Genomic DNA, 15100 nt, shown 5'->3' on the forward strand with positions numbered 1-15100 from the left:
TCAGCTCAAGTACCACATTCTAAATAAACCATTTCCTGATCCCAGTATGTATGCATACAGACTCTTCCACAGTTCAAAATAGAGGTCAGTCAACAAGTATTTATTAAGCAAGAGACTTCAGGCAGTAGGCTATTCACAATAGTCCAGGCAAGAGTCATAAAGGATCTGAACTAGTTTTGTGAATAAGTAGGACTATAGTATGTGAAAATCTGGCTTTACAAAGCAGTTAGTTTAGAGATGATGCACCATAGAACTCTGTTAAATACCAGACATATACTGGCTAAGTGACCAGAGGCAAGTCACTTAACCAAGTCACAAAACCTCTTACTGCCCTAGGCAACTCCCAAACCTTCAAAGGAAGGTGACTGAATTATAAGATAGATCTCTCATTCTGGTTTTCCCTTCAATGAAATCAAAGGTCCAGTCCCTATCCCATTAAATGTTTGTTGTTTTCATGTAGCTTCACCTTTGAATTATGAGAATTCCAAATTATAATAACCATCTATATTTCTCTATAATAAATCTCAGAATACTATAAAGTAGCTTACTTTCATTCCAAAACCAAACTATAACTCAAGATCCCCACCAGTGAGTGTCTATATCAAACAAGCTGAAAAGATCCACTACTTCTCACAGTAATCATTTCTTTACCAACTTCTCTAGGAACGAAATACCTATCTTGCCAACTCCACTCCTAAGTCCCACTTCCCCAACTAATATTTAGTTATGGGGGAGAAGAGGAACATTGGGGGGGGGGGGGGGGGGGGGAGAAAGATTCCCAAAATGTTTTCTTCTTGCCAGGGCAGGAATGGGTGAATGGATTCACCCTCTAATGGTGTTCCATTTATTCCAATCACTTAGGCTCAAAAATTTCATCATTTCCCCCCCCTCTCAGTCATCTTCCATAGCTGACAGACTCTTCATTTGGGGGGGAAAAAAAATCACTCATATCTATTCATTTCTACTCCTTCTAGCACCACTAAGGTTTAGGCCACAACTAAATGAATCACTTCCTATCTCCTAGCTTCTCAATCTTTTCCAAATCCATTTTGAGCCCCAATACTCTATCTTCCAAAAAAATTACACTAATGTATGCCTAATCCTCCCAACAACATTCAATGGATTCCAACTATCTATACAGCAAAATTAACACTTTATTTTTATATTCCAGGCCATTATTTCAGGCCTCAAGAAGCTTTCTATTTCCAGCCTTTATGTACCAATACTGCTAAACAGTTGGTTACTGTCCTAGGATGAAATTCTTCTCCTGGCTCCATACTTTTTCTCATACTATTCCTATCAGCTCACTAAAAAGGGCTTACTTTTCAACTCCCTAAAAACTGCAATTTCAATCCATTTCAAATCCCATATCCTTGTGAAACCTCCTCCAAACACTCCAGGCAACACATTTCTCAGCAGAACCAAAGGCAGAGTAAAACACTGCAATATGAATGAGGACAACATTTGAAGGCAACAAAATCCAGGGCTAATACAACAAATAAAGTTTGGGACTAATTTAATTAAAGTACATGCCCTACCTTTCTTTTAATGAGCTACAAAAGAGTAAGGATTCACATACTGTCAAACTTACTTTCTTCTACTGTTTCATTTAACTGTTTTGCTAGAATGTCTCTTCTGGGTTGTCAGTTTCTTGGGTTTATTTGCTAAGTCATAACAATATTTAATAAATAAAAGGATCATTCACTCCTAATAACTTTTATAATTCAAAGTGCCAGTGCCAGGCACACATTGAGCACTTAATAAATGTCTGTTGACTTACAATGATTATTACTTGAGGCACTTAATCTTCCATTTAACTCTTGGGCTCAGGACATATCTGACATTTCTTTTTATCTTCCCCTCTTACCTGACATTAGCTCAGCAATTCTTAGAAGCTTAATTTAACCCTTACCCTAAGCTGCAAATAAGGACATTAAAAAAAAAATTCCTTCTCTAATGTTCAATGCAGTGATATCTCTTAAATGAACCTGTGTCTAAAACAAATACTTTTATTTCTTCATTTATTACCCATAAGCAAGAAGCTTAATATACAAATACAACCTAACAAAGAGTCAATGAAAGACACATTCATTGAAATTTTCTTTGGCCCTAATGCTTGATTTCTCATATAGTGAGTGGGGGCAAGTGGAGTGATTAACAAAGAGTCACATAATTTATGTACAAATACTGTAAGGCATAAAAATACAGGCTCCTGACACAAAACAGATAGTCCACTGCATGAGTAATTTAGCTCTAGGTAAAACGAGTATATCATTCCACCTTAGGAAAGCCTTTTTTGGATCCAGGCTTTTAAATAATTTAGAGAATCACAGAACCCACAATTTCCTTCTCTAAAGGTAGCTTACAACAAACTCTGAATTTTTACAACAAAATATTATATTGGACTTCAAGTTATGATTTTAACTTGATGTTTTCTATGATTATTTCAGATTACAGCCTAAATTTTAACTTCTAACATCAACCAATAATAAATGCTCTACAGATGTCCTACTCAGACCAATCATAAGGCAAAGTCTTGAATAGAACCAAATGAGAGACTAAACCACCATAGAATAAATTAGAAAATGAAATAGTTACTAGGAATTTAGGGGACAAAATTAGAGTTACTAAAGTATCACAAATGTTGAAATACAAAAATATTGCAGAGGTTAATAATGGAACAATTGAAAATACAACAAATCAAGATTTAAACATTTTAAAGCAAAGAAACAAAGTGGGCAAAAAAAGTATAGCCAAGTCTCCAGACCAAGAGTTCTGTAAAAAGGAACAAGGTCTCAAGGAGACAAAGCACATGTCAATCCTTGACACGTGTAAGGCAAGACTGTAACATAATACTCAGGTATCAATAAGAATATAGGAGAGCTAAAGGAAGCTCTCTGGCTGATTCAAAGATCCTATACAATTTCAAACCATGGGATATTCTCTCAGAAGTTCTGGGCTCCTGAGCAGTTACTTTCAAGTACATTTTGTCCTGTCACAGGGTTTACAAAATCTGTGTCATAAAAATGAGAATGGAGTTTCATGTGGATCCTTTATTCAATAAAAGGTTGCAGAACTACAAAACAAAAAATAAAAACCTTACAATGGGCAAAAAACACAAATTGGCAAGTTTCAACTATTCTTATTCATGTTACTACAAAAACTATAAAAAGTATATACTACAAAAAGTATAAAAGGAAAAAAGTTTTCATCAAATAACTCTCACTCTACTAGAAGCAACTAGTTGTTGCTGGTATTTAGTTCTCAAAGAGGAACATGATAAAGTGATGTCATGGCTTGCACTGAACTGGATTTAAGTGAGTGAGGGCTGTGCAAGGTCACCAACCTCACTTTCTCCTCCAGAGCCATTTGGGTCCTGTAGCAAGATATATATCAGGATAACTGGAGATGGCCCCAGAAGTTTAAGGCAATCAGGGTTAAGTGACTTCCCCAGGGTCACACAGCTGGTATTTGACTAGTTAGGAAAAAATGCATACATGGAAAAAATAACTGAGAATCACATATAGCTGGGTTAATCAAAAAGCCAAATAAACAAACAAAAAAGATACCAAAGAAAAAGGCCTAATTGTTAAGGAAACAACAATATTTTAAAGACACTTGTATTAGGAAACTAAATAGAATATTATAAACAAAAAGCAAGTTCATTAGACTGACAGAAATAATGCATCCTTCGGTGAAGTCAGGTTATTCAAAAAGGCTTGGGTAGGTTGTGACTTACAACCAAATAGAAAACACATCAAGATAATTCGGTTGACAAATACATAAACTTAAAAATTCAAAAAGCCATTCCTTTTATAATGAACAATAGTTAAAAGAAAAAAGTTAAGAGCACTGGCATCAAGTCAAAACAAAGTAATTGGAAATCACCTAATATTAGTTGATAACTGTCATTCTTGGGACATATATTGAAGGTCTGACCATATCACTGCCCATTCACCTTTCAATAAGCTCCAGTGACACCCTCCTATCACCTCCTACCACCCTCCTGGGTCAAACATAAAATCCTTTATTTGGTTTTTCAAGCCCTTCCCAATTTGGCCCCTTGCTACCTTTTCAATCTTCTTATACTTTACTCTTCTCCACATACTCAGAAATTTAGGGATGTTGGCCTTCTTGCTATTCCTTCCACAAGACATTCCATCGCCCAAGGTATTGGGAGGTATTGTTCTCCTTGGCTGGAGACCTCCCCTTTGTGTCTCCCAATGCTGGCTTCCTTCAAGTTTCAGCTAAAGACCTATCTTCTGCAAGAAGACTTTCCCAAATCTCCTTCATTTAAGTGCCTCTCCCCTGAGGTTATCTCCAAATTAATTTGTACATACCCTGTGAAATTTTATTTATTTATTTATTTTTGGACTTTAGATTCCCAACACTTGCCTGGCACATACAGTGGCTGCTTAATAAATGCTAGCTGATAGTCTGTGACTCTCTCTGACTTCAAAACATTACCTAGAAGAAAGGTGTGGCTATGCCACAGAAAGACATCCTAAAACAATCCAACTAGTATAAACTTCAAGTTCAGGTTAGAATTATTCCCATCAACAATTACATTAAGTTTAGGGAGCTTTCTGAACTCACCACCACCCACTGCCATGAAGATAATTATAGGAAAACAGTACAATATCAACTGTGCTTAACAAAAGACTTTGGGACAAAAGTCTCTCCTAATGCAATCTTTAATCTACTCTAAATGTTACTGCTTAGACAACCCTAGTTCCTATTTAATATATTATTTCAAACCTAATACGACAATTCATTAGTAGCAATTTTTACATACCTTATGTAAACAAGTGTCCACAACCCAATTGCATACTTTTTCCAGGTCATCAGATACCTCAAGCCTAGATTTAACAAATTCACAGAGCTCCTCATTGCTCATAACATCCCAGATCCCATCACAAGCCAAGATGATAAATTCGTCCTCTTCTGCTCTTAAAATTTCATAAACCTCAGGCTCTGGAGAAACAAGTTGTTCCGTAGGGCCCTTGCCATCCACACACTTGTAATCATAGTCCCCCAGAGCTCGAGAAACTGCTAATGAACCATTAACACGCTGTATCATCACGCTGCCTCCTGCATTCTGGATGCGCTCCTTCTCCCTGGGATTGCAAGGCTTGTGATCCTGGGTTGAAAAGCAGACTTGTCCATTCCTATAAAGAACAGCACGTGAATCTCCACAGTTGATAAAGTAGACATGTTCAGGTGAAATCATAACTCCTACTGCAGTTGAGCCACTCCTGTCCATCCCATTTCTGAGATCTGAAAAGTTACGCATGTATTCATCAATTTTCAAGAAGCCAGTTCTGATTCCACTCTTAACATTTTCCACTGAAGGTTCAAGAGCAGATCCAGGTTTTTCTGCTGCCCTAAAATCTTCATTATTAGTAATATGTTCTAATAAATGTGTTGAGCAATAATTTGCCACTCGAGATCCAGCATGACCATCATAAACAGCAAAAAATGACCAGTTGTCCAAGCCATGAGGAATACCTACAACCGCTGTGTGAGCATCTTCCATTTCCACTCTCCATCCTTGCATGCTGCTTAGGCCATAACGCAAACCATTCCCAGCACCGTGAGCATTGTGTTTCTCAGTTTTGGGTTTGTCCAAAAATGCACCCATGTTTAGTACTGAATCTGGAAGGAAAAAAAAAAGGATAGGTGTTTCAATTTAAAAAGAAAATACATATTACACACATGCACATAAAATGATTCAAATTGTTAAAAGCCTGGCCGTAACATTCTGCCTCATTAAAAGACACTAATACTAATCAGGTTTATTACATAAATTTTTTAATGAAATAAACACATTTACCAAATTGTAATAGCTTACCTATCTATCTGTATGTGTGTGTCAGTGTGTAAGAAATCCTTGAAATCACAGTTCTTGCAGTAATATTTTACAAGCACTAACATAGGGTTGGGGAGAGAAAGGGTATCAAATAAAAACTTAGCTAAAGACCACTGTAATGATTGGAGTGAAGCCACATGCTGGAGAGTTACTGTAGGAAAGCTCCACCATGAGGAGAAGGCATCTGAGGGCAAGCCATGGGGCTTTCCCTTTGTGTCAGGAAGTGATGTTTGCTCGTGGGTACTGTCTATCAAACACACACACACACACACACAGAGTTATAGCTACCAGCCAATTAGCTTGGAGCTATGTGTGCATGTGGATGGGATGTTCCCAGTTTCACAGGTTTCTGGAAGGAGGAAGCGTTGGGTCCTTTTTGGTTCCTGACCTCTCTTTAAGAAATATTTAAACACCTAAATACTCTTGCTAAAGCTTCTAATTTATTGGCGACTACTCATTAGATATTTTGGATAGTATAGCTAGAATTTTAGCCCCTTACACCAAATTTATTCAAAGTCATTGATATAATCAGCTTTCCAAAACTGACTAAAAACTTTTTAAAAACCAAATTATTCTCTTATAAAATAACTAAGGACATGTGCTTGTCTAATACTATAAACCAAGAAGTATGGCTTTGAGATTTTGTTTTCGACAGGATAAATTTCAGAGATGAAGGCAGGTATAAGGGACAGCCTTCAGGAAGAAAGGTGAGAATATGTAGAATCTGTCCTGTGTTTTATATATCCTAGCTAATATACCAATTAGTATCCATTCAAAATCACTAAAATTAATTGATAGGGGAAAAAAATTCAATCAAAATCCTAATAAACCTTTTATCTACATACTGAACTTTGTTGTGAAAGATTGAATTATCTACAATTTCTCTCATGGATACATTTTCCCAAGAATGGTTCTTTTTCAACTTGTGATCCCTTTTTTTGACTAAGAAATTTTACAAGACCCTGAGTATATAGGTATATAAAATAGGTACACATAACCTTTTATTGTTGCCAAGTTTTTTGCAACCCTCACATTCAGTTATACGACCCCTTGTTTTGCATGACTGTTCATGTATAGCTTATATTGAATTGTTTGAGCTCTTGGGGGAATGGTTGGGGGAGAAGAATTTGGAACACAAAGTTTTTTTAAAAAAAATTGATGTCAAGATTTGTTTTTTACATGTAATTTGGGAAAATAAAATTCTAAAAATACCAGTTATACAACCCCACACGGGGTCATGACCCACAGTTTAAGAAGCTTTGACATAATCAACTTGGCTCAGCCACTTTCAATTAGAGCTTTGTCACATCTACCTAGCAATGGTTTTAACAGGCTTAGGATATCTATGGCTCTTTCATTAGTATGGAAATAACATTTAAAAAGCATAAAAAAAATCTTAGAATAGATGTTAGAGTTGCTACACTGAATATACACTTATAAGCTTATATAATTATTTAATGGAATTAAAAGGCACAGATAATTTTTAATGGATGCATAAATTATAAGGATAAGTTTTGGAAGCAATGATTTCCTAGATGAAAAGTTGGTACCATCTCTGAAATTTATCATCTTAGAATGTTGCCTAGAGTACTGAGAAGTAAAATGACTTGCTCACAATAAGACAGACAGTATGAGAGGTGAAGTTTATTATCTTCTTGGCTCTGAAACCAATGAACAGCATGCTGCTTTCACTTATTTTAAGCAATCCTTTTTAAAATATTCAAACCTACTGATAACTAGAGAAATGAAAATGAGAACAATTTTAAGGTGCTACTACATAATCATTAAAATTGGTAAAAAAAAAAAAAGTAAAAACACTAACTCGATATAGTCAGGTTACAGAGAAATAGGTTGAACAGTTTCACTGTTAGGATCTTTAGGAGAGCAATCTTGGAATATATACTTATAAATCACAAAAATAATGATGAATATATTCTAAAAGGTACCAATGCATTGTGGCCTTTAATCAAATAATCTGGTTTCTGAAAAAAATGGGTAAATTTTAGGAGTGATTTTTGGTCCAGATCTATTATTTTACCTGTATAATGAGCTCCTAGTAAAGAAATGCTCTTCCATTGCAGATTAGCAACTGCTCTAAAACCTATAGTTTTAAGCAACATATCCATTGTCATAGTTGAGATATACTTTTAAAAAATGAACTTTACAGAAAATGCTCTCCACATGCAGAAAAAAGAACTGTGGAATCTGAATGCAGATCGAACCATATTGTTTCTAATTTTTTTTTTCTTTTTTGAGGTTTTTCCCTTTTGTCCTGAATCTTCTTTAACAACATGACTATTGCAGAAATATTTTTAATGTGACTGTACATATATAACCCATCAGACTGCTTTCTTTCTGTCTTGGGGAGGGGGAAGGGAAGGGAGTGAGAAAAATTTGAAACTCAAAATATCATAAAAACAAATGTTGAAAACTATCTTTTCATGTAAAGATTAAAAGGAAAGAAAAGAAAAATAAACTTTACGCTTATGAAATTTTAAGTCAGAAATAAGAACCAAACACATGTAACATTAAGTGTATAATGGAAACATTAATCCTAACCATTGAAAATAATTAAATGATTTCAAAGCAGAATATACAGGAAGAGTAAAAAGTTCTACTTTTTCTAATTTTTTCTCTTCTATTGGTTCCGTTCTTTGCAAATGGAAAAAAAACCTACTGACTACTACATTCGGAGAACATGTTATCACCCTTTAATAGAAAACTCAGAAATTATAGTATTGTACAAGACAGATTGTGGGCATTTGGAGGAAGAAGTGATGGTCACTGAATCAGCAAAGGTTCATTAAAAAAATAATTATGCCAAAAGAACCTAATTTCCTTCTCAGATGAGGCTATTAAATAGGTACATTGTACAGACAAGATTCAAATGCGCACTGTATCAGACATGTGGTCTACAACATTCCCAAGTGCAGACCAAACCAGATTAAAATGAAAATGGGAACTATTTAACAAAATAAGTTAAAAAAAAAATCAGTCAATAAATGGCCCACAAGGCCATTATGTCTGGTTAATGGCCCCCATTTCGATTTCAGCTTAACATCAGATTCCATGACAGTAACAGCAGACCATGGGGATGCATTAGACATCATCATCATGATCATCATGATCATAGTTATCATCATAATGCTTATATTTCACCAAGTCCTATAGTACTTGAATTATAATAATAATATTATTGTTGTTATTATTATAATTCAAGAACTGTAGTTGAATGGGGGTGGGGAATCAACAGCAAAAGTTTAGAAAGTAGCTAAAGAAGAGTTCACATAAAAAAGTTCTGGAGGATTTATTAAAATATAGCAGTCAAAAAAGATAATGGAATCTTAAGTTGTATTAATAGAAGAAATGAATAGAATAAGAGAAGTTTTCATCCCCAAATATGCCATTCCCCATTCCCTTGGCTTTTTTTTTTTTTTAGTGAGGCGATTGGGGTCACACAAGCTAGTAGTGTGAAGGGTCTGTCTGAGGCTGAATTTGAACTCAGGACCTCCTGAATCCAGGGCCAGTGCTCTATCCACTTAGCCACCTAGCTGCCTTCCTTGCCTTTTTATTCTATCAACATTGTTCTTTAGATTAACATCAAGGTGGATTACTTCCACAATCTACTTCCACTCCTTCACACTAGCTGCTGATTAAGTCTCACAACTGAGCTGACTGGGTACATTCATGTTGTCCCAAAGCAGTGGGGACCTTTTTCATCTTCCCTGACTTGGCTCACTCTCCAAAAAGCTATTCAAAGCCTTCTCTTACTTCATTTCAAACTGGATGGATGTACTAAGGACATCTCAAATTCATTATGTCCAAAACAGAACTCAAAATCTTTCCTCTTAAACTTTCTGCTTTCCAACTTCCTTACTTCTATGCAAAGTACCACCACCCTTCCAGTGTTTTGGATTCATAAGTTTGCCATTATTTCTATTCCTCTCTCCCTCATCCCATAAAAGTCAATCACTTGCAAAATCTTTCTATTTTATCTTGCTTCATAACATCTCTCACATCTTCTTCTTCTCTCTACTTAAGTTCAGGCTTTCATCACCTTTCACCTAAATTGTTCCCACAGCCTCCTACTTGGTCTCCCTACCTCAAATCTATAGTTCATTCTGCACAATGCTAACAAATGATTTCCCTTAAGTGCACACTGACCATATTACTCCCCTAACTCAAACAACTCCAGTAGTTCCCTTGATATTCTTGACTTTTTGTTCTATAAAATAATTTTTAGGTAGTCTGATAGGTTTGGCACTGAATAAGTAAATTAATTTAGGTAGAATTGTCATTTTTGTTATATTAGCTTAACCTATCCATGAACAATTGATATTTTCCCAATTACATAGATCTGATTTTGTGTGAAAAGTATTTTGTAATTGTGTTCATAGAGTTCCTGGGTTTATCTTGGCAGGTGGACTCCCAAGTATTTTATGTTGTCTACCATTGCTTTAAATGGAATTTCTCTTTCTATCTCTTGCTGCTGAGCTTTGTTGGTCATATATAGAAATGCTGATGATTTGTATGCTAAAGTTGTTGTTTCAAGCAGTTTTTTAGTTGACTCTAGGATTCTCTAAGTATACCATCATATCATCTGCAAAGAGTAATAATTTTGTTTCCTCCTTGCGTATTCTAATTCCTTTAATTCCTGTTTCTTCTCTTATTGCTATAGCTAACATTACTAGTACAATATTAATAGAGATGATAATGGACATCCCTGTTTCACCACTGATTTAATTGTCAGTGATCCCTAAAATGCTAAATCTAGTGTTTTTCAAATCTCGTTCCCTTTAGCCTCTCTTCAGCATGTCACCCCTGAACATTTCCTTGATTTTGAAACTTTTCTCTCCATGGTTGTTCCCGGCCCCCACCAAAAAAATTAAAATTCTATCCCATTCAGGCCAATTTTTTGGTGATAACCTCCATAACTGGCAGGATGGTCACTTCCTACCAGTTAAATGGACTACTTCAGAAAGCAATGGTTTAGAACCATACTATATAGAAATTTCAAGCAAAGCTTGTTAGGTTATGTTTTTGTAGGGAAAATTCTTCCTTCAATTGACATTCCTCCCTGCTCTTCACTCTCATATGGTTACCACCTTAGTTCCCTTATCACCTCCACTCTAGACCAAGGCCTCTTAAACTTTTTCCACTCATGACCCCTTTTCGTCCAAGAAATTTTTACATGACCCCACGTATATAAAACAGGTATACATAACCTTTTACTGCTGCCAAATTTTTTATGACACCCACATTCGACTGTACAACCCATATGGGGTCAACCCAGTTTAAGAAGCTTTGCTCTAGACTAATATAAGCTCCTAATTGACTTCCTTGCTTCCAGTTTCCTTTCTCATTGATCCATCCTTCACACAGCTACCAAACTCATATTCCTAGAACCTGCTTTGATCATATCACCTCTCCCTCACTCAAAAATCTTCAGTGGCTCCCTAATATCTCTAGGACAAAATAAAATTCCCAGTCTTGCATTTGAAATCTTCTATAATCTGCTATGACTCATACCTATTAGTTGGACTAGATACCCACTAAGATCCCTTACACAACTTAAAAAATGTCACCATACCCTGCACAGTGGATAAAGCACTGGCCCTGGATTCAAGAGGAAGGGAGATCAAATCCGGCCTCAGACACTTGACACTTACCTAGCTGTGTGACGTTAGGCAAGTCACTTAACCCTCATTGCCTCGCCAAAAAATAAATAAATGAATAAATGTTACCATATCCTACTACACTACTCAAAACCTCCACCTTTCATCATCCCCCATTCTTTCCACCTTTGTTCAAATCTTTATTGAAATTAACAAGCCTGGGGCAGCTAGGTGGTGCAGTGGGTAAAGCACTGGCCCTGGAGTCAGGAGTACCTGAGTTCAAATCCGACCTCAGATACTTAACACTTACTAGCTGTGTGACCCTGGGCAAGTCACTTAACCCCAATTGCCTCACTGGAAAAAAAAGAAAAAAAAAAAGAAATTAACAGGCCTTTTCATCAAAGACAACCCATTCCATTTGTGCTCTTTATGACATACCTCTCCCATCTCCCCACGTTTACCCCCTCTAGTCTTTTTCTCACCCTTAAATCTCTATTCATTAGATTTCTGTCTTTTACCTATAAAGATGCTAAGGACTCCCTCAACCAGACCCTGCCAGCCTGACCCTCCAATTATTGTTTCTGTTCCTTTTCATAGCCAACTTATTAGAAAGAGCCATCTACATTTATTCTATCAATTTTTCCACACATAATTCAACCCTTTAATATGGCTTCTTGGGGCAGCTAGGTAGCGCAGTGGATAGAGCAACAGCCCTGGAGTCGGGAGGACCCAAGTTCAAATCCAACCTCAGACACTTGACAATTACTAACTCTGTGACCCTGGGCAAGTCACTTAATCCCAATTGCATCACCAAAAAAAAAAAAAAAATATGGCTCCTCACCCCATCACTCAACTAAAACAGCTCTCTCCAAAGGTTATCCCCAATTTCTTTAAATGCTAAATCCAACAAGTTTTTCTTGGCAAAGATATTAGATTGGTTTCCTTCTCCACTCATTTTACAGATATTACTGAAGCAAAGAAGGTTAAGTGACTTGCCTATGGTCACAAAGCTAGCCAGTGTGTAAGGCCAGTTTTGAACTCAGGAAGGAGTCTTTCTTACTCCCAGACCAGAAGCTCCACCCACTGTGACACCTAGGTGCCTTTTACCATCCCTGATATTCCTGATTATATCCTGTTTGGTAATGTCATTCATATACATGTTTTAGTCTCCCTAATAGATTATAAGCTTCTCGAATGAAAGGAACATATCATACTCATCTTTACAGCCTCCTAAGTTGTTATCACAGTATTCTGCAGATTGTAGACACTCAAATATTGGTTCAATTCAATTTAACTGAAATCAATGAATTTATCATATAGTCTTTAAATATTTACCAAACTGTTCATAAGTTATAAAACCAAGAGAGCTACAAAATTTAAACTGTCTTTTTGCACCAAATACTCAAAATTCCTATATAAAATGACCACACTCAATAACCAAATGGAATTATGATTTCAACGATATAGACATTTCCTCAAATGATGTTGACTGCAATTCCATCCATACGTATATTCATCCCATGGGAATCTTAACCATGTTTCATGATTTTCTCCAGCTTTTTTCAGTAGCACATTTGTAAAAGTAAAGAGATCGGATGGTAGGAGTAATCCAAGGCTGAGGCTTGGCTGGGCAAGATCAGTTTAAGATAAGGGGCGAAGGAACTCAAGAGAAGACGACAGTGTAGAGATGAATTTCTTCACCAGCTGGCCAAGATGGGGAAAGGAGAATAAAGCTAGTACTAGGGTGTGTGAGAAATTAATTTCGAAATTAATATCTTGGGAAGATTATTTCCCCCTTCTTTGAAAGTCCCTAACCCAACCCCACTTCTCCAGTTTTTGCCTCCTTGATGAACCAAGTCTCATAATTGATTCCAAAGTTCTTCAGACTATCCTTGTCTCACTTTTTCTGACCTCCATGTGAGCACTTGCCTTGTGTGAATTCTCCATAAAATTGCATTTTACTGAAATGTACATTTGGCATTTGAAGAACTACACCAATCCATTGGAATTGCACTCTCTGCAATAAAGTTTGAATGCCTGGTGATTCAGCTAGAGAAAGGACCTCAGTGTCCAATACCTCATCTTGCCAGGTGACCTTCAAAATTTTCCTAAGACATCTGAAATGTAAGTGATTCAGTTTCCTGGCATGACATTGGCATGGTGCCCAGGTTTCACAGGCATACAACAATGAGTTCAGCACAAAGACTCTGTAGACCTTCAGTTCAGGAGGCAACCTATTATTTCTTCTCTCCCATTTTACTTTGGAGACTCCCAAACACTGAGCTAGCTCTGGCAATGAGCATCAACCTTATCATCTTTGTGCCCATCCCTGGAAAGTATACTGCCAAGGTATTCCACAGCATTCAGAATATCTCCATTTGCTGTAACTGATGGTTCCATGTATGAATGGTATGCTGCTGGTTGGTGGAGAACCTCTATTTTCTTGGTGTTAATTGCCAAGCCAAGATTAGCACAAGTGGCAGGAAATCAGTTCATACTGTTGCATCTTAGCCTCAGAAGCTGCATTTCATCTGCAAACAAACAAAAAAATCGAATACCAAAGACTTGTGGCCTTTTCAAGTTAAATAATTTGCTATCAGTGTAGTTTCTGACCTTGATGCCATTTTCAACCTCATTGAAGTTATCTAATAACATAATGCAAAAAGCATGGGAGCAAACACATTGCCCTACTTCACTCCATTAATGACTGGGAAAGTGCAAGAGCAGAACCCAAGCAAGCATGCCATCATGGAACCGCTGTATAATACTGATGAATTTCTCCAGGTAACCAAATTTTGCCATGATCTCATGACTGATAGCATCAGAGGCCTTGGACAAAATGACAAATCTTGTCTACAGACCTCTGTTCTGCTCCTGGCATTTCTCCCAGAGTTGTCAGACAGCAGACAACATGTGAACAATTCCTTGGCCCTTTTTGAAGACACATTGGCTCTCAAGATAGATGACCATCTTCCAGGTGAAGCACCACCTATTAAGGAGAACTCTGGCAAGAGTCTTGCCAGCAATGACTAAAAGAGAAACCCCCACCACCATGACTGTCACAGGAAAATCTACTTCCCTTTCCTTTTGGAGATGTACAATGGAGGCATCCTTAACAAAACCTCCCCTTGCTATATAACGTGGAAGATTTCAGTCAGCTTTTATATGAGCAGTGGACCCCCTTGCCTTGTAAATACAGCTGGAATAGAATCCACCTTAGGCATTTTGCCACACAAGAGAAGCCTACTCACATTTGAAACTTCTTCAATTAGAAGTTTAGCTAGAGAGAGATTAACTTCAGCCTGAGATATATGGTCAATGGCTTCAGCATGGGCTGATAATCTATTGAGAATGCCCATAAAGAGAAAAGTTCTTTAAAAGCAAAACAAAACAAAACAAAACAAGCCTGCTCAGACACCCAGGGGGCTATGCAATTCCACTGCTGCTTCAGTCCAGTGAAAGGGTGACCATGTGGTCTAGGTCACCAGTATTTGACTACAGCTCTCAGTGTATCTGCACCTGCTACTCTGTCCCTTGCCTGTCATCACAGGACTTTGAAGTAGGTAAAAATGGTAAAATGGTATGGGTGATATCTTTTGACTCACACATTGGATTT

At 36.9% G+C, this 15100-nt stretch overlaps 1 protein-coding gene across 2 annotated transcripts in view; it reads right to left on the reverse strand.

Annotated features, from left to right (window-relative positions):
• The window catches only part of PPM1B (protein phosphatase, Mg2+/Mn2+ dependent 1B), a 74088-nt gene that overhangs the window by 25993 nt on the left and 32995 nt on the right, over positions 1–15100 (reverse strand). For both annotated transcript variants that reach the window (XM_043984453.1, XM_043984452.1), the window contains exon 2: positions 4796–5655. In XM_043984453.1, coding sequence (XP_043840388.1) covers positions 4796–5641 — 846 coding nt within the window. In that variant the 5' untranslated portion in view covers positions 5642–5655. The remainder of the gene's footprint in view (positions 1–4795; positions 5656–15100) is intronic.

This window comes from Dromiciops gliroides, chromosome 2 (assembly GCF_019393635.1).
Source record: "Dromiciops gliroides isolate mDroGli1 chromosome 2, mDroGli1.pri, whole genome shotgun sequence".
Lineage (NCBI taxonomy): Eukaryota > Metazoa > Chordata > Mammalia > Microbiotheria > Microbiotheriidae > Dromiciops > Dromiciops gliroides.